The 19,868-nt window shown below is 46.1% G+C and overlaps 1 protein-coding gene across 5 annotated transcripts; it reads left to right on the top strand.

Moving 5' to 3' along the window:
* The first annotated feature begins 440 nt into the window (after positions 1-440).
* znf318 (zinc finger protein 318) lies at positions 441-18,234 on the top strand. Of its 5 annotated transcripts, XR_009706374.1 has the most exons (13): positions 441-862; positions 2,461-2,588; positions 2,882-3,434; positions 3,562-5,257; positions 6,689-6,798; positions 6,987-7,086; positions 7,707-7,993; positions 10,454-10,645; positions 11,103-11,196; positions 12,479-12,597; positions 13,725-15,760; positions 15,877-15,926; positions 16,022-16,244. XR_009706374.1 is itself a non-coding variant. In XM_061227942.1 (11 exons), exons 1-11 carry the CDS (start codon positions 593-595, stop codon positions 15,324-15,326), a joined length of 5,151 nt encoding a protein of 1,716 aa, XP_061083926.1. In that variant the 5' UTR covers positions 441-592; the 3' UTR covers positions 15,327-16,244. The 5 variants fall into 5 exon arrangements, 1 of the variants encoding a protein (XP_061083926.1); XR_009706373.1 differs by lacking the exon at positions 16,022-16,244 and adding an exon at positions 17,343-18,234 and having other exon boundaries at positions 13,725-15,926; XR_009706372.1 differs by having other exon boundaries at positions 13,725-15,926.
* Positions 18,235-19,868: the final 1,634 nt, after the last annotated feature.

The following is a 19,868-nucleotide window of genomic DNA, read 5'->3' on the forward strand; positions in this document are numbered from 1 at the left end:
AGAAACCTACTTTAAATGGTTATGTACAAACAAAATGGTACACTAATCTATGGAAGGTTGCTAATAACCTACCGATACTCCACTTTTTAATTCTATTTGTAAACGCAACACATCACTAATACTGATAACATGGGGTGCGCTTACATGAGTCGTGTTAAAAATGTTACAAGGAAAAGGGGTGTATTTGTATGTGTGTAATTCCAAATCGTAACATAACAAAAAAATAAATGAAGTTATAATATATTTTCTGTTATGATTTGGAATTACACACATACAAATACACCCCTTTTCCTTTTGGTCCACAAACATCATTATTTCCACGCTAATTTGCCACTTCGTGAACAGTTTGCAACTGTAAAATGAGACAAGCACGTTTTACAGGGAACACGGTATGTTGCTCCAGAACGATAGGTGGCAGGAGGTGACATTTCAGTTGTTTTTAATCATTCGCAAAATGTAATGGAAGAAGACAAGGAACCGGATGGAACAAAAATATAAGTGTGGTGTGCGAAGCAAGTATTTTATTACGTACTTAAAATATATGGGTTTGTTCCAATAAACTACTGCGAATAGGCATTTACTTTACGAAATCATGTTTCGTGGACGCCCACACCGAGGAGGGTTTCCCCGGCCATACGGCCCTCCGCATCACGGCCACTCGCCACCCGGTCCAGGTCGTTCTTTGCCACACGGGCCTTATCGAGAAGACCGAGAGCGACATGGCTACCACCACGGCTATCCGGAAGACTATCGCCGTTCCCCACCTCGCAGGCGATATTCATCTCCCAACTCATCCAGCTATCGGGGACCGAGCGGCGAATTTCGAGGCAATGGGCCTCCTCCAAGAGAGCACCTAAGCAAGGTAACGGTACAGTCGGGTTTACTGTACTGATAGCTAATTAGCTAGCTAGCTCCATACTCTGGAATTAGGAATTTAGCCAGAGCTAGCTAGCTATGTTAATACGGTTTTCACGAAGGACCTTAGACCTAACGTTAACGCAAGTGGCTATAGTTACTGCAAACATTCCCAAGAAATGTATTAACAAGGACATCGGTCTAGTGAATTACACTTTTAGATTGCCAATTAGCTAGGGTCTCTGTCCAGAAGCCTTATGCCAAAGCCGTCAAAAGTGATAGGACTACGTCACTTTTTAATTGAAATGTGACTAGCTAACAACTCTTAATTTTAAATGCTGAACTAATATTAGCTGAGCATCAAGCTCATTTCGGCGACATAATTAAACTGAGCTAATTCAACTGGATGCCATTGGTAGGTAACGAGTTGAAAATGGTTGGAATCTCTAGCTAAAGTAAAGAGTACACCGGTATTCCGTAATTAACTGTTGCCAGGGACATTAAAAAATATTTTACACCATTGTAAACAGGCTGCAATAGCAACCGAAAGTTATGTGTCGTTGGTAGATACCCTCGGAAAGAAAACTACAAATATACAAATATTTGCATGGGTTTGGTGATGCTCGGTTCCCGAACTTTTCAGACCTTAGACACCCCTGAAAATAATTTTGTTTTCTGCTGGACCCCAAAATGACACATTGTTTGCAACACCTTACCCACATGTTTTTTTCAGAGATGCATTCTGTTCACCCTGAACTGGGTTTACATTTTGTAAATTTTGTAAAATTTTGTATTAAAGGCAAAAATAAATGAACATCTCAAAATATTAAATCTGGTTCATTCAACGTGGTAGGGCGGCACGGATGGTGCAGTGGGTAGCACTGCCGCCTCACAGCAAGGAGGTCCTGGGTTCGAATCCCCGTTGGCCGGGGCCTCTCTGTGCGGAGTTTGCATGTTCTCCCCGTGTCTGCATGGGTTTCCTCCGGGTACTCTGGTTTCCTCCCACAGTCCAAAGACATGCAGGTTCGGCTGATTGGAGAGTCTAAATTGCCTGTAGGTATGAGTGTGTGAGTGAATGGTGTGTGTGCCCTGCGATGGACTGGCGACCTGTCCAGGGTGTATTCCTGCCTTTCGCCCAATGTATGCTGGGATAGGCTCCAGCCCCTCTGCGACCCTGATCAGGATAAGCGGGTTCAGATAATGGATGGATGGATTCAACGTGGTTTACACATTACATTTGTCATTTTAGTGCAGTGGTTAGGTGAAAGCCTCACCCACTGGAGCTCCCAGCCCAGCAAACACAACATTATGACAACGTTGTGACAACATATTGCTTTGGTGCCCACAATGTTGTCCATTATCATTAATTAGCGTACCCAGGACGTTGTTACAACCTCAAAATGAAATTCCCCAGAAGCTTGTGACAACCTTGCTGAGATCACTTTAAACATTCAGCCTCCTGACAACATTGTCACAAAGTCGTTGGAAGGTAGTGTGTTCACTGGGTTGTCTTTGTTTAGCTTTTTTATTTATTTATACCAGGGTATACAGGTTTTCATTCCAGCAAAGTACTGGTATTCATTGACCTTTTGTGTTGCTGTACAGCGACTCACTCCATCGCCAACCCGTGGTGACGTCTCCATTGACCATAGTCTGGTGATCACCGTGGGCAACGAGTTGACTGGTTCACAGGCACCACGGAGCTCTCGGAATTCAGAGCATCATTACGACAGGTAAAGCACGGAAAGGGGAACGCCGACTGATTTGGGTATTGGACCTGGAGGGTCACAAGAGGAATTTTAATGTGTGTAATGTTGCCTGTCATTGGACACAATTCAGTGACTTCATACACAGTCATTGCCAAACAGTTTTTTGTCGCATTTTGTAATTTTGTTCCTCATTGCCTCACTGAATAATTCTTTTTGTTCGTTTTTGTTTTTCACTTCCTCGTAATATTTCTGGAAGTATGTTGTTGGCATTGTCAGTATTCATGCTATACGATTTCTTAATATATTTCACCCGACAGAGATTACCACATGGGGGATCCTCGCTACAAGCATCCCTCTGATATGCGGTCGGGCTACGATCGGGGGCCAGACGAGCGGTACAGGCGGCGGAGTCCCAGCCGGGGCAGAAGGAGCCGGAGTCACAGTCACGGCCGGGGGCGGAGCAGGAGTCGCAGCCGGGGAAAGAGCCGCGGGCGGAGCAAGAGCCGGGCCCGGAGTAAAAGCCGGCCGCGGAGCCAGAGCAGGAGCAGGAGTCGGGGGCGTAGTCGGGGGCGGAGCAAAAGTCGGGGGCGGAGCAAAAGCCGGGGGCGGAGCAAAAGCCGGGTGCGGAGCAGGAGCCGGGGCCGGAGCCACCTGAGGGAGAAGAGCAGGAGCCGCAGCGGCAGCAGCAGCAGCACCAACAGCAGGAGTCCCAGCCCCACCGCAAAGGGCAAGCGCGTTCACGCCGATGAGTTTCGGGAGCTGGATATGGCCCGCCGTCGCAAAGAGCTGGAGGACATGCTGGCCGCACCGACGAAATCCATCCTGAAAAAGCGCGTCGACTCCGAGACGGACTCCCCTGCAGCCCTGCAGGTAAACGGCCCTTCGTGACGTGCTGGTGACGTTGCTTCCATCGCGTTCCAGCAATGTTCAGCTAAACGTGCGTGTTACGTCTTTGTGTCGTGTCTCTTATCATTGTTTCTGTGTTTTGTTTTTCTAGAGCAGCGATTCCCCCGTGGATGGCTCAGGAGAGCATACGAGCAGCAGTCTCTCCAGAGAGACGGAGCGTTTCCTCAGCGCCGTATCCAAGGGGATGGAGTCCGGCCTTTTCGCCTCCATGCTGGGTGAAATGGCAGAGCAGCCTCACGACCAGAGAGTGCAGGCAATGGCGCACGGTCTGAACATGGGCCAGTACGAGGAAATTCTCAGCATGGTCAAGCAAGAGACAGAAGGGGGCGCCATTGGCGAGTTTCTCCTCCCGCACGAAAGGGTCAGGCAGGACAGCAGTGGCTTCTCCAGGATTTTGGGCGTAATGGGGAACGTGCCCGATCTGCAGGAGAAGAGGAAAAGCATTGCGGACATTGAGGACGAAGAGAAGTTCCTCTACGGGGACGGGGACGAAGATGAGGGCGACAAGGAAAAAGCTTCCCCGCAGACCCACTCGGCAACCCCAGCCAGAGCGCCTCAAGTGCACGGCCAGCCTGAACTGTCCCATTACAGTGACGGCAGGCCCGAAATCGCAAAGTATCACGACGGCAAGTTGGCGATGGCCCATTATCAGGACACTAAGGTGGAAGAGCTGGAGTATCCCGGCGGTCGGGAATTCGTGCAGCGTTGCCTCGGCCAGGCTGGGGTGTCTCACGAGCTCCTGAGCGAGGCGTACTCGGGTGCGGCCGACTCGCCGTATCGTCATGGTGGCGCGGCTGGCGACGACCGCCTGGACGCACGCTTGCTCCGGGCCTCCCACCACCAGGGCCAGCCGGACGTGCGGTACCTCCACCGTGGCCAACCTGTCGCTAGCCCTGCTCAGAACAATGGCGGCAAGGGGGGGGGGACCCAACAACAGTCCCAATCCGAAAGGTACCTGCCTGGGCTCGATCCGCAGGAGGCCAAGGAGAGGGAGGAAGTGGCGGAGTACGAAAAAATCCAGGACCTGCTGAAGACCATCGGCCTGGACCTGGGCGTGGCGGAGATCAGCAAGATGGCGACCAGGACGCAGGAGCGGCTGCACGGGAAGAACCCTCCCCCGGGGTCCTCCCGCCGGGCAGAGAGGCTGCAGGAGCGGAGGGCCAAGTCCGGCAGCTGGAACCGGCGCAAGAGCCACAGCAGCACCAGCAGCAGCAGCGGCAGCAGTCGTAGCCCCAGCCGTAGCCCCAGTCACAGCCACAGCCAGGGCCGCAGCCGGAAGCGATCCCCCGACTCGGAGAGGCGCTCCGTATCGTCCCATCCCTCTCGGCAGGTCTCGCTCAGCGAGTCCCTGACCGATGCCGGCAGGTCGGAGCTGGAAGTGAAGGTGGAGGACAAAAGCTGGGGGATCCCCGTGCTGGGGAAGACCGCCGCCCAGCCCCGCGTCACCGTCAGCATGAACCCCCTTCCCAACCTTACCTCCGTCGCCCCGCCGGTCACCACTATGGGAGCCCACACCATTCAAACGATGTCGGGCTACCAAAGCCAGACTCCGACCTATCCTATGCCCCCTCCAAACTACCCTCCGCCTGGCTATGGCCAGTATGAGAGTTACATGCCCTACATGCCACAGGGATGGCCCATGTACCCTCCCCCAACATTGCTGCCGCCCCACTCCCCCGTGGAAGATGTCCCTGTTTCTAGTGCATCCGCACGCCCCTACCTGAGAGTCATTGAGACCGTTCCCTTGGAAGCCAAGGATTCAAGGTCGTCGCAGTCTGCGAGCAAGGGTGAGAGAATGGAGAGTTGTCAAGCTTTTTTTCAGCTTGAGGTTTTGATGGCTATCTCACTGATAATTTACATACTTGTTTATGATTGGTAATAAGTTGTAGTAGCCACTGCTTTCATTGCATTGTGAATGTCTTCAAGTGGATGGCGACTGGCACAGCCATGTTTAGTTTGGACATCCCACTTGGGTTTAAAAAAGGCTTCCGCCTGGCAAAGAAATTGGGTGAACCTCAGAAAAAGGTATGCACCGATAATACAGAAATGGTCCACTCAAGTCTGTGCAGGGCTTAAAACAAGATTAAATGGTATCAGTGCTGGCTGTAGAGGCTTGCTAAAAATATGTGGGTATGTGAACTAACATTACCTGACATTGCCCTAACTGGAATATTCTTTCAGAAGTCAGTGTTCTAATAATAGTAATAATAATAGTACATTCCATTTACGTAGCGCTTCTCATTTGCTTGAGCAAATTTCAAAAGGCTTCACAGCAAAGCAAGAAGGAAAGGTTACAAAGAATAAATTAGTAAAGCATTTTTTTAAAGCAGTGATCAAGTCGAAGAAGGTTTAAAGGGAACCCTTGGTAGAGTTTTAAGGCCTGTTTTAAAAGCATTGATAGAGGGTGCCAGGGTCTGTTTAATCCTGGATTAAGCCAATCAAATTGGAAAAGTATGGGGCTGATGGGAACTGACTTTGTTGAACTGGTGAACACTAGCTGCACTGTCCTGGATCAGTTGAAGGCGGTTGATGGATTTGGCTGGGAGACTGGAGAGGAGGGCATTACGGTGGTCAAGCTGTGAAAAGATGGAAGCATGATTTAGCATTGGTTTTGGAGAGGAATGGCTTCAGTCTTTTTGAGATGATAAACGGAAGTTTTGCAGATGTGTTTGATGTGGGTTTGCATCAAACTTAACACCAAGGTTGGTGACACCAGACGACAGGAAAATGGATTGTCCGTTGAGGGAAGGACATACTGTATGCTGCTGGCAATGGATAGTTTGGGTGTGCCGGTCAGCATAACTGAAGCTATGCCTTGTTGCTGTCCAGCGGGTGCAAGTTGGCCTTCATCCAGGAATGGAGGTCCTCTGGACAGTGGTTGAGGTTGGAACCACTGTTGATGGGGTTGGGGTTTGATGTACACCTAGACATCGTCAGCATAACACTGGAAGGTGGTGTGGTGGTACATGATTAATTGCCCAAGTGGACCCCAGTAGATTGAAAACAGGATGAGCCCAAGCACTGACCCCTGTGGGACACCACATGTCCACAGTTAAATGTAGTTATTGTTTAATCTGCAGTAGAATTGTCAGTTGTACCTTCTAAAATCATATATTGATCTTACACCTTAAAGGGTTAGTTGAGAAATGGACTTGGCTAATCTTGTGTACTAAACAGGGACATAAAACTGAAGACTGTGCAATGTCTTCAATTCTCAGCATCAAAGCCGGACTCTGAAGACGGTTATACCAGTCAGATTGCGAGAGTGGAGGTTAGCCAATCACTGCAACTGTCGGAAGAGAAAAACCAAGCCTGTCAAAAAGAGAAGGTACTCTCTTATGCCTTTTTTTGTGAGTTTTTGCATTACAGTTTTTGCTTTTGGATTCCACACAAGACGGGGTGTTTCACCCCAGTACAGTTGAAGTACAGTTTAACAACATAAATCTGCCTTGTCTAGTGTAAACGCTCTTGAGAGAACTTTACCTCAGTGTTCAACCTGTCACTTGCAAAATCAAGGTCATCGAAGAAAAGGAGAAACTGAAGAAGGAACGAGATGTGCGCATGAAGAAGAAAGAGTACCTCATGAAGGAACTGGAGCGGTTACGAAAACAACAAGGTACCTCCCACCTGTCTGAAATCCTGTCACTGTCCCGACTGGTCCGATAATTACAGAATCTGTAGCTGATGTGTACCGGTAGACCTCACACTCAAGTACTCTTAACCTGCATTTGAAAGTTATTGTATTGAAATTTGTTGTGCGTACGAAAACCTGTTTTAGCAAGAGGAGTTGATTTTAATTAATGGTGCATGAAATTGCACATTGGTGTTCTGAGAACCTAATGTATTTGCAAGAATTGTATTACATTTTAAACATCTACAAAAATACAGACCGGTCGCGATGCCGGGTTGAACCCAGACTTGCAAAAATGCATGAAACCGAGAAAAGGTTTGGGCTGTAAGGGCTTGGCTTTCCTTAAGAAGGGGACGTCGGTTTTGCGTGTTGGGGGGCGCGCCGATGGTAACTCCTGACGTGGTAATTTGGGGGAGGGGTTTGGCTTGCCTTAAGAAGGGGACGTCGGTTTTGCGTGTTGGGGGGGGCGCGTAGACGGTAACTCCTGATGTAGTAATCGGGGGGAGGGGTTCGGCTCTCTCTCTCTCTCTCTCTCTCTCTCTCTCTCTCTCTCTCTCTCTCTCTCTCTCTCTCTCTCCTCTCTCCCTCTCCCCCTCTCCCCGCAGGGGAGCTCTTGCGGAAGAAGCGTCGGGAGAAGGACGGGCACAAGGACCCCCTGCTGGCGGAGCTGGGCCGGCTGCAGGAGGAGGTGATGGCGCAGATCTCCAAGCTCCGCAAGGAGCACGTGGCGGCCGAGCAGAAGCGGGCGGAGCTGGACAAGGTGGCGCTCATCCTGGGCATGCACGGCGCGGACAAGCACCGCAAAGCCAGCCGGGGGTCCCGGGAGCGCCAGCCCCCCTCCGCGGAGAAGACCCTGGATAAGCCGCCCTCCGCTAGCGCCGCTTCCGCTAAGGTAGAACTAAGTGCTGTGCCAGATGCACTCCTCCTGCTCGTTGAGGCTTTGGTAAAAAGCCTTGCTCTCTGGCTTCCTGGCTTTCTCTCTTCTGCTCTCTCTCCCTCCCTCCCTCCCTCCCTATGTCTCTTTCTCTCCTTCTATCTTTCCGTCTGTCTCTCTCTTTTGTCTGCTCCTATCAAAGGCCAAAAGCTTGTGTGTGTGTCTGTGTACCAAATATGTGTGTATGCACTCTGCATGTGTGTTTGTTTGTATGTGTGTATAAGGATGGCAGGGTGACCTGTGCCATTGCCTGGCTGTAATGTCAATTAACATGCTTATTTAATTTCATGCTAAGAGCATTGCTCTTCAAGACCAACTTGACTTTACCTAGAGGCCATACATCTGCTAACGTTGGTCAAATGGATAATTTACAAACGTGTGTGTGTGTGTGTGTGCGTGCGTGCGTTCAAACACACACACACACATACATGTTCACACACACATAAAATAATGTCATACTTAAACACAAAAACATGCTTCAAAAATTATAACGGCAGCAGATTAACAAATAAATATTTTCTTAAACCCAAATCTTTCCTCCCAAATCCTCATGGGCATAGCAACATAATGTGCTTAATATTGCCATAGGTGGAGCACAACCAACACGTTCAAAGCTAATCGCCCATCCTGCGCATTTAATCAACCAGAGTAGTCGTCTTGGTTGCTGTACAGATTGCATTGTTTTAGGAGTGTTGTCTCCAAACAAAATTGCCATTGTGTGACCTCCAGTTAGTCCAGTTCAGCAGTTAGCAATTGCAGTTTTAATGAATAGAAAGGAGAACACTCCTTTTCTCTTGTTTATTTGGCATATGGAGTAGAGGAGTTCATGAGCAAGTATCAAGGTCATGCCTTATCAAAGTTTGCTGGCAAAAATCTTTTTCAGAGGCAAGCTGCCCTGAGAAATGCTGCATGTATGTACCAAAACAAAAGGCCTCCTGGCAAGCTAAGTCAGGCACACTCTCTTCTGCTTTTTTGTGTTTAGTGTTGGGAAAATTGTCTGTAATGGGGGCTAAATTATGTCCCATCGTTTAATAATAAACCAGCGTTATGGCAGAATTACTGTGGGTGCTCACCTTGAGGCACTTTCACACCTGGTGTAATTGAACGTATAAGTGCTGTTTGGTTTGTGAGGAGCTTTATGCCAAATATGACTGTGAAGCCCCCTCACTTGGCTGTGAAATTAACCAGTGAACTGAGGTGGCCTCAGGGTCACCTAGGGAAGTCAGCTAGGTCCAGTTACTAGTGTACATGCAGTTTGGAAGCATTCCAGTTCAATCGGAAACAACCCAGAACAAAATAATCCATATTGGAGATTAGCTTTTCTGAAGTGTCCTTACAAGTCATTTGGGATTTTCTCTCTATCCATGTCCATCGTGGCTGTAAGCAACAATCCTCCATCCAATTTGTGAAAGCACCAAACAAGGGAGCGCAATATAAGTGTCTGTATTCTCTATCATACCGGTATTTCTTTCAAAGGGCTTGCACTACTCACCGCGGAAATTTGCAAGTACATCAGGGCTCCACCAAATTTTCTGTGCATGAGATCATGAACTTGCATTTTAAAATGTTAAGTTGGTTTTCAATTTGGTGTGAAAGTTCCCTTTCAGGCCACTCTAAATGTCCAACAAATCTCTGTCGGGGAAAGTCAGGTATTAAGAGCCGTTTGGCAAAGCAGATAATTAAAATGCGTAATCGACGCACCAATCCCTCTGAAATACCCGGGGAAAAGCCATGGTAATAATTGATGATTGTTCAGGGCCCATTTTTCCATCCGTTGCGGCATTTGCTATAATCGTTTGACGATGTGAATAAATGTGTTGGAAGGAACACTAGAGAGCGCAGACGTCTTACCCATTTGAGGAGACTCGTCATCCTCACTCGGCTCACGTCCCTTTTGGAAAGGAAGGCGTCGCAGTCAGATTGCCCCCCTTGCGCCACTCAGAAGCGCTGATTTCTCGTCGGTGTGCGCTGCACGAGCCAGACCTCAGCGCTTCTGAGAGGACTCGGGAGGCAGAAGGGCCGGGTCCACCGCCGGCGCGTCGCGAGTTTCCCCGCCGCGTGCAGAGCCTGAACCGGGTCGTTTCCCCGGAAACCGTTTCGCGGCCCAGACCGTGGTTTTGACTCTGCTGCCGGCAGTGTGATTGGAGGTCATTGTAGATTTCATCCCAAGGAAATTGGTCAATTTTCAGTATAACTCCTTCAAGGCTGGAATACAGAGCTACTAAATCACGAAGGTAAGACCGTTTTGAAAAACTTCAATGATTGAGGAATCGGGAATTAAATTGCATTTGTCTTGATTTTTTATTTCATTTTTTTCACAGGATGTTTTTGTTGGATGTTTTTTTTTTGATGTCATTTGTATTTTGTTTCTGGAAACCTGGAACCAACAGCTGACTCTTTCCCCGTCTTTCTGATTAGGCCGCGTCCGCTTCGGGGTCCAGTCCTGAAAAACACAAGCCAAAAAGCCAGCATGCCACTCGATCGCCAGAAAAATCGCCCGAGCTGTACGAATACTACGATTCCGGGAACCACTGGTGTAAAAACTGTAACACCGTCTGTGGCTCCATGTTCGATTTTTTCACACACTTGCACAGTAAATCACACAGAAAGGTTGGTATGATTTTGTTTTTGTGAGGGTGGTTTTATATTTTTTTTAATGCATTTTTCTTTATATGTTAAACTAGCCAAAGTATGTGCTTTATTTCTGTGGCATAATCTTTTTTGTTTTCATTGAGAAGTATCCTTGATCGTAGGTCTATGTCAATTTAGGTCTTCATAATTGCTCAGTTGCTTCATAAGTACTATATAGGTCTACATATATTAAGAAACTTATTCTCACTGGCATTGTGCCAGTGAGAATGTAGTGCCTAGTTTAACAGTTAAATGTAAGTTGTAGTAATAAATCATTGTAATTACTTCCATTATGTAGTTCACACATAAGTAGACTATGTACAACAAGTGCTCCCGATGTTGGAATTTATCATTTGAGTCAGCTTTTTGCACCATTTCGGTGTTAATACAATTATTTTTTTACAGTCACAAACACTTTTGTCATTTTACAATATAGACTCTTGACCCATATGATCGACCCTGGGCATCAAATTCCTCCAGCAAGGAGAAGAAACGGACTCCGGGAGAGAAGATAGTCAGGCCGGCTAAGGGTACTACAGCTCATCTAGTTGTATATGGGGAAGTGAGACAAGGAATATCACGTTCATTTCAATCCCAATTCATAAACGTGCTCAGCATCTATAGGAACCATACTGGCTTAGATTTGATGGGGAGAAATTCACCAAAAGAGGAAAGATAGCTTTTTTTATTTATTTCCTTGCGCTATTTGCAGACTATAATGCCAAACCCCCAGGGTATAGTTTGTATAATGCTCTGCTTCAGAAGATGGCATTCCTGTCTTAAGACAAATTGCACCCAATGGCATCGTTGTGTACAACTACAACCATTTAATATGAGAGTACGTGCATCAGCATTCAGACTTTTAGTGGATTGTCATTATGTTCATCTCATTTAGAAAATATGCAGTTTCAAAATTAATCCTATATAAAAACTTGCAGGTACTTAGCCGTGTTAGTCCAGTAAATTGTCAAGCTTTTTTTTTTTTTTTTTTTTTTTTGATAGTTCAGTTTTTGTGTATGATTTGATTTGCCCAGGTATTGAATTATATTTCTGTTGACCAGCCAGTATCACTGTGGCTGGTAGAGGGGTGTTCAAAAGCAGTTTGCCAACAACATATTTCCAGGGACTGTGCGTATGATTGGATTCATTTCATACCATGAATTCAAAATTATAAACATCATTTTTTATATTGTACCAGTACTTTCCAACAGTGCACCATTTCTACACTGTAGGAAATGGTGCAACACTAAAATAAGATGTAATATATATTTTCTAAAGAATAATCTGGTAATGTACACAAGTATAACATCCCTGTACAACCTGCTTGGGAGTTACTTGAAGTGTATTTCCTGTCTGGGCCAATCAAATCATACGTCAAAAAATAACATCAAAAAACCAGGAAGAGAACTAATGAGAGTCTGTGCAGCCTTTTCCGTATTTCCCTCAGCTCTAGCTGCCATCCGTCGAACGCGTGACAGGAATTCTATTACAAATGGCAAAATCGGGAGATTGGTTTTGCCAAGCATGACAGAAAGTCAGGATGTTTATTTTCAGTATTACCATGATAAATACAGGCAACAACCTGTCCATTTTATGAAGTAGGGTGAATTCAACAATTTTCAGAAGATCCTTCTAAATCTTCTCGGGCTGTTCTTGGGGGAAGGTGTGAGCTATATTAACCCTGTCCTGTACATTTTGTGACTTTGTATTCTACCGGCGAAGACGGTGTGGTGAAGGCCAATACGAATTCACCAGACTGTTTTTGTTGTAGCTGTCCGATCTCTCAGCACCTTGTCTGTGCTGTTCTTGCAGGTTGTGAGTTTTTGGTCCCTGTGATGGGATTTTACTGCCAGCTGTGCGAAGAGTTTTTTGGGGATCAAATTTGCGCTGAAGAGCACGTCACTTGTCACAAGCACAATGGGAAGTACAAGGTAATGCATGGAGCAGAACCGCGTCTGCTGTTGCTTCTGCCGCTCCACATTTCTCCAGGGTCTCTGCGAATCCTTGAAAATGGGTCCTTAAAAAGATTGGAAGCGCTGGTTTCGAATGTGCAAGACTTACGATCATGCTTCAGTTTTGGGGAATAGCTTTTGAAGGAGCCGGATCCTTTCCAAATCTTTATGATTTTTCAATTTTAAGAAACCCCCTTTTCTGTAGCTGTGCATATTCCATTCCATATTCCATTTGTGAGATTGATTACAAATAAAATTATCCTTAAAACCCCCTAAAATCGTTAAAGACACTAGGAGCCCTCTATCTAAGGTGCGTTTTTGTATATGCCCCAATGCTCATAGCACTGCATCCACCTTGCATTATGTTAATCAGTGCTGTCTGAAAGCATTTCAATATAATTATTATCATTATTATACCATTTAATATAATTCTTGACGTTCTGGACAGTGGAGATCTTTCATTGGGAATGAATGTTCATCATGTTCTTGTCCCAGACAATGTTTGTGTGTAGTGAAGGATATTTTAAGATCTTTACAGACAATCTTCCAGCTTTGCAGTGCTGGGGTAGGGGCACTCAGTTTGTCAGTTTGTGGTCTAAAGCCAGAATATACTCTGCCAGTAACTACAGTGCAGCTTTTACAGCAGTGTTGTGCCTGCAGAGATTGTACAGTAATGTATGTATATGTATCACCTGTTTTTTATTATTCCAAATAATTACCACCAATATTATTGTTCAGTTGGAACTTTTTCTGATAGTGTATGCAACCCAGGACCCCACTGTGCCCAAGATAATGAAGGCTGAATGATCCTATACCAGCTATGGTTGTCTGATCATCAGAAGCTTCATTAGCTGGCTAAAATACTCTTCGCTGCACTGAAACCCTGTCTGGGCCAATTGAACAAAAACAAATGCTAGCATAGAAATATATTTTAAAAAGAATTTAAAACCGAAAAGGAACCAACCCTTTTAATGAGGGACGTGTAGCAAGGGAGTTATAGGAGGCATACCTTTAAAATATATACCTGTGTATCACTTGCATCCGCTACTGAACCTGAAGGTGATTCTTTTTAAAAACACAGCTTTTGTCTGGTCTTCCTCCCGCAGAAACGCATGGACGAGTACCCACTGTACGAACAGAGGAGGAATCTGGACCGGCAGGCCGGCCTCTCTGTGGGCATGGACAGCAGAGAGAGAAAGCACTCCGAGCTCAAACGAAAACTGGAGACCGAGCCCTCGGAGTCAAAGGAGGACCGACCCCCCAGTCCCCGGGACGAGCCCCCTCCCAGTCACAGAGAACGGAAGTCCCACAGCTCCAGAGACGAAAAGTCCAAAATCCACAAAGAGGAGTCCTCCTCCAGCCACAGGGAGGAGAGGGTGCCGGGACGCAGGGAGGACCAGCCCTCCGGGCACAGAGAGGAGAGGCACGTAAGTGTCCGAAGGGAGAAGGAGTCTCGGAGGAGGACCCCGGTGCGGGAGGTCAAACCCGAGCCCCAGAAGCCCGAGGAGCCGGCGGTGGAGAAGCCCGTTAACGTCCCCAAGGTGATCTGCGGGCCCAGCCCCTCCATCCTGGCGAAGGTGAGGAAGAGGAACGAGGAGGCGGTCAAGAGCGCCGCCGCCGCCGCCTCCGCTTTCGGGAAGTTCAGCTGGAAAAAACCGGAGAAGGAGAAGGAGAAGGAAAAAGAGAACGAGGTCGGCAAGGAAGAGAAAGCGATGGACGACGCAGTGGAAGACGAGGACGACGATGACGGCGAAGACCAAGAAGAAGGGAAGGGTACCTTCTCGAAGGCGAAGGGCATCGCGATCAAGCTGTCGGGGAAAACCGTCATCCCTCCCTCGAGCGCGTGGGTGCCGTTCGCCTCTGTGCAGCCCGCGCCCGCCGTCGCGAAAAAAACCTTGACTGCGCCCATGATGGTCTTGAGGAAGTCCAGTCCCATCGCCTCCAGCAAGCCTGCCCCTTTGAAAACCTTCCTTTCGATCAAACCCTCCGGTGCCAATAATGGTAAGCCTTTGCCAGTGGTCAAGTCCGAGGTTAAGAAGGACGCCGTGCTCACGCCGGACCTCATATCCAAGGCGTTCGGCGGCGAAGAGGTGGTTTTGAAAACGGCCGAAGTGCCGGTGAAAACGGCCCCGGCCTCAGACAAAGTTGAGAAGAGGCCCTCGCCGGACGTTCAAAAGTTGCCCGCCAAAACGAACCCCGTGGCCCGGCCGCAGGCGCTGCCGCCCCCAGGCATGCGCCTCATGAGCTTTGAGTCGGACGTGGCCGCCCCCGGGGTCCCCGAGAGCGAGCAGGCCGTGGCCGTCCTGGTGTGCCCTCCTCCCCTGGTCCACATGACCCTGTCCGAGGGCTCCAAGAGCGAGAAGCCCAAGTCCAGCTTGGCCGCGGCGAAGGCGCAGGACTTGTACGACATCTTTTACAGCAGCGGCGTCAAAGGGGGCTCGGCCCCCCTCGCCGGGGCGAGGCGGCCCAAGAGCGCAGAAACCCCAAAGAGCAAGGACTCGGGCGTGGGCGTGGGCGTGAGCGCGAGCGCTCCAAAAACCGAAAGTAAAACCGGGACCGATGTCCAGAAAGAGCCGACGTCTGACTGCAGCGCCGGCGTGCAGCTCGACGAGCAGACACTCGAAATAATTCCCAACCCGGAAAAAGACGGCCCCTATCCCCAGTTAGACATGGGGGACCTCGATATGTTCACGTTTAACTTTGAGTAGCTGGATAAAGTGGAGTTTTCTGTTTCCTGATGGGGGAAAAAAACGAGGGATGGGACTGTTGAGGCGTTCGGGTGGCAGTGCAGTCGGGTTTCCTCGGTATGGGATGTGATATCAGTGTCGATGTGGACAGCGGGGATTGAGGGTGGGAGCTGTCGAGAGGCTAGTGCAGGTTTAGAGCCGGATTGAAGGTGGTTTGTGAGGACTCGAGAGCCATCGAAATGATGTACCCACTCACAAACCCTCACACACTAAACCCGTAACTTGTGTAAATGAGACTGGGGAAGCTGGGAGTGAGTGCTCGGTAACAGATGACACACTTTCACTGTTTTAATAAATGCTCCTTTTCGTATGCTGTACATGCATTGTGTTTCTCTCCCGCTTTTCAGACCATTACAGAAAAAATGTCAAATCCTACCTTACCTTCCTAAGAAAAGGTAATGAACAAGTAGCAGTATAATCGTATTTTATTTTTGATGTACGATTCATCTCTACAGACTCATAAGCTTTTATCTTTGTTGTTTTTTTTTGTTTTGTTTTTTTTAAATCAAAGACAAGTTAATGCAGGAAGGAGAGCAGAACCTGGACGAGAAGACGAGATTGGTAAGGAGGATGATACGAGGACCAAAACTAGTTTTAAAAGGCATTTGTCTGTTTAATCTCAAATCACTATTTCAAGTGTATGTTGCTTGTTGCAGCAAACGGCAAAAAATCCTGGAAGATGTGGATGAAAAAAAAAAAGTATGTATTCATGAACATCACAGCTGGATGTGGAATTGTGGAATTATTTTGTTTTGCCTTCAGCAAGTGCTAAATGCTGTTCTGTATTAGACATTTGAGAAATTAAACATACTTGCCTTGTTGTTTTTTTGTTGGTAGTTATGCAGAGTTGGCATTCAAATAAATATGTTGGCTACCAGATTTTCCTCTTGAATCACCATGTTTCAGTTTTGAATGTTTTGAGTGGTTGGTTTGGGGTGAAATGCTTATGCGCAAATATGGACAATTTTGAATCAACAAAATTTTGTTTTACCTAGAGGGTTGTTGCTTATAAGAGCTTATAATGGAATCAGAGACCCTTTGATTGAAGACCAGGCTTGATATAATGCAGAATGGTCCCTAGTGTTTGCAAAATGCTAAGGGGAGATGGACTAAATTGGCTTATTTGCATCATGAATCGAAGTTCTGTTTTCCACTTAACTAAAGATAGATTTGGACTGTTCCCTGTTTTCTGAGAACAGTCACTGTTGCAGCAAGAAGGACAATTTTTTTTATGCTTAAGCTTAGATACAAATCTGTATCTTAGCTTAAACATAAATGTACAAATGATTTAGGGCTTTATTCACCTGCATTTTTTTTTTTTTTAAACTTACTCCTTACTAACGTACTCCTTCAGCGTCTTCAACTGTTTGCTTGCCCAGTAGATTTTAAATGTATATCCTACTAAAGGCAGCAGTGTTAAGTATACAGGGAATGGACAGCCTGTTCAACTGAACCAGGTACAGTATGAAGCCAGTAGTGCTCCAGATGCACCTGAACCTCGTATTATCAATGATGCAAAATAATTAAAATCTTTTCAAATATTGAATTCTATAAAACCATGCCGTGAAACTACTGATAAAAATATTGTGTGGGAAATCGGTAATATTTCCTCTAAAGAATGTCCTTAAAACAAATTGGAGCGTCAGGTAAAACAAACTTGCGTGCCACTGAAAAGTCCATTAGAAAAAGGTCTAAAAACCATTTTCAAGCATATTGTGCAAAATATATATACCTTGTTGCCAGCTTGGCTTTTTACACCTTTTTATAATGGACTTATCCTGAATTTTCAATGGTATGCAAGTTCTACCTGATGCTACTAATGCTCACATGCTACCACTAACCACTAACCTTTGGAAATATTTTGTGATGCAAGGCATACCACCTGCTACTTTTATTCAGGAAAAGAAAATTGGCCCGTTGAAAAGATGCATTGTTAGGAAAAGAATTCATGCTCTAATGAGATTTAAAATGCTGCAGGTGTGTCCCACGGTCCACTGTCGAATCCGTACTGTGGCTGGCAGCCTCACAGGGTGACATACAGTTGGCCCTATCTTCGCCCAGGGATTGGCCAGGATGACAGCATCTCATTGCACACCAGCGGCCCCCAGCTGACCAATCAGGAGCCCGCAAGCTACTCTGTTTCGCTGCCTGTTAGTTAGTCTTACTCAGGTCTGTGTGAGCCCTACTGGAGAACAGTGGTAATAAGCACTTTACACAGCCCAAAAAAAATGGAGGTAACTTGACTGTTAGTCAAAATATACTGCCTGAATTGTGTACAATTGAGTGCAAATGAGGGTGGGGGTTAGTGATGATCCTACACCCCATTGCCCACCCATGTCTGCAATATGAGAAGTGGCAGCAACCGTGTGTAGCAAGCTGTTTAGCTCCTGCAAAACCACGTTCTTTTAAACTGATCAAGGTCAAAGCGATTACTCTCCATGGTGCCATCTGGGAAATGCGGTTTTCTGACCGGCTACAGGTAAGATGAGAAACTCACAAATGCTTTGCAAGGACAGCTATTGTCAGGCAAAGTCACAGGTGGCATGGTGTAACCTGATTCTTTAAATGTGCATAGATCTTTTGTTAGTGGTGGCTGTTTTTATTTCCCTAGGGATACCAGCTTTATCCATTTGCTCAAAGTTGTTTTCTAGAATTTATGATAATTTGGAAGACTGCTACTTTAGAGTAGTTCAGCTGAAAGTAATTTATTTCTGTGTATGCCACATTGTTTATGTTCTAGTTTGAATAATGAGGCTGCCAAACAGCACATGACAATTAGGGCTTGGGGTTGTTTACATCCAAATGGCATATGCATTAGAGAAGGGAGATTTGTAATTGTTCTTCTTCAATAAAATGCATTTGAAAATTATTGACTTAATTTCCTAATTTCACTGCCTATGATGGAATTGTCTGCTGGTATTAATTATTCAACAGAACTTGTGTGTTCTCAAATCCGCTGCTGAGACCATGAAAAACTACTGCAGCCCACCATGTTTCAGTTTGATACCACTGATAATCAGCTTCTATATCTTTCATAATGACCCTTTATATATATATATATGGATGTTTTTCACTGGAAAGTGCATATAATAAAAGTAAAATAATAACATTTTACCGGACTATAGCCTCTGAGTAGCTCACTAAGGGCCCAGATTAAGCCTAGTCCTCAATTTTGAATGGAGATTCTCCATCCAAGTTTGGAACTGCCTATGAGAGGACCAGGGCCTGGGACAACATTAAAGCAATATTATTCCAGAATCCAGGACAGTAATATTTACCATTGGTTCACAGACCATTGTGACCATAAGGGCCCCGGGACAGAGTGCCTGGTTGTCCCCCTCTGACAGCAACCCTGGGGTGGAGTCCTGAAGCACGTTCCTGTCATCCGTCGTCTTCAACCAGGACTGTAGGAGAGGGCCATCTCACTGGTGACAGCTGGCAGGCAAGGTTCCTGGCAGGCATTTGGAATGAACATGTTCAGAGGAACACTCTTAAGATGAAGCCAATTGCATCCAGTCACTGAGTCCAGTCTGTCGTGTCCAGCATATGGTCGTTTTGCCTGTACAAGAAAATGGTTAGTCTCTGGCCTATAACTTGTGTATAGCCTGAACATTTATTAGTTGTGCTGAAGTAACATGGGTACAATGAGGTCACTGTACACAAGTACAGGTTCATGGCCCTGCTGGAAAGCTGGCAGGTAGCATACAGTATGTGTCATCACTCATTACTGATAACCTGTCACCCATTGTACTTTTACATTGTGTGATTCTCATCTGCTAACAATAGTGCCAAGGGCCATTTCTGGGTCACACAAGGGGAATGACCTGGGTGTCTTACCAAGTCCTTCATACTGAAAAGATCTATAAAAATGCATGATTAACTTGCATTGTATTGTATTGAATGTTTTGCATTGTGTTTGCCTTTAATATTGAATAAGTATGTACTGGAAATTATGCAATGCAATAATTAACTGCTAGGTACATCACTGGGGGAGCCAGAGATGAAGCACAATAATTTTGGGGAAGCATTCCTGTGCATATGAGGCACAAATGGGTTTAAATTGAATCTTAAAACACAGCGTCCGTTTACTGACACGCACTTTTTAGAACATTATGTTTGCCCTTTAAAACGCATAGAAAAATTCTCAATATTTGCGTTGAAATGTGACTATAGTATAATGTTTTGAAGTAAGATACAATATTTACCTCTGGTTTTCAGTTGGCCGAGAATATTTATTTGTTTCATTAAATTTGGGTTACTTTTAAATCGAACCAATGTCCAAATGTATTCTGGCTTCTGGCATTCTTGTACTGTGGCTATCGAGTTGAAGGGCCAAAATTATTCATACAAGCTGTATGCTGGGCCCCTTTCTGAATATACCCTACGACAACGTATGTTTCTCAAATACAATTGATGTCGTATATCATAAATATGTATTTGTTACTCGTGTTACAAAACATCTGGAGTGTTTAATTTCTGTTGAAATATTAAAATCTCGTATCA

The sequence above is a fragment of the Conger conger genome, chromosome 18 (genome assembly GCF_963514075.1).
Source record: "Conger conger chromosome 18, fConCon1.1, whole genome shotgun sequence".
In the NCBI taxonomy this organism is placed as follows: Eukaryota; Metazoa; Chordata; class Actinopteri; order Anguilliformes; family Congridae; genus Conger; species Conger conger.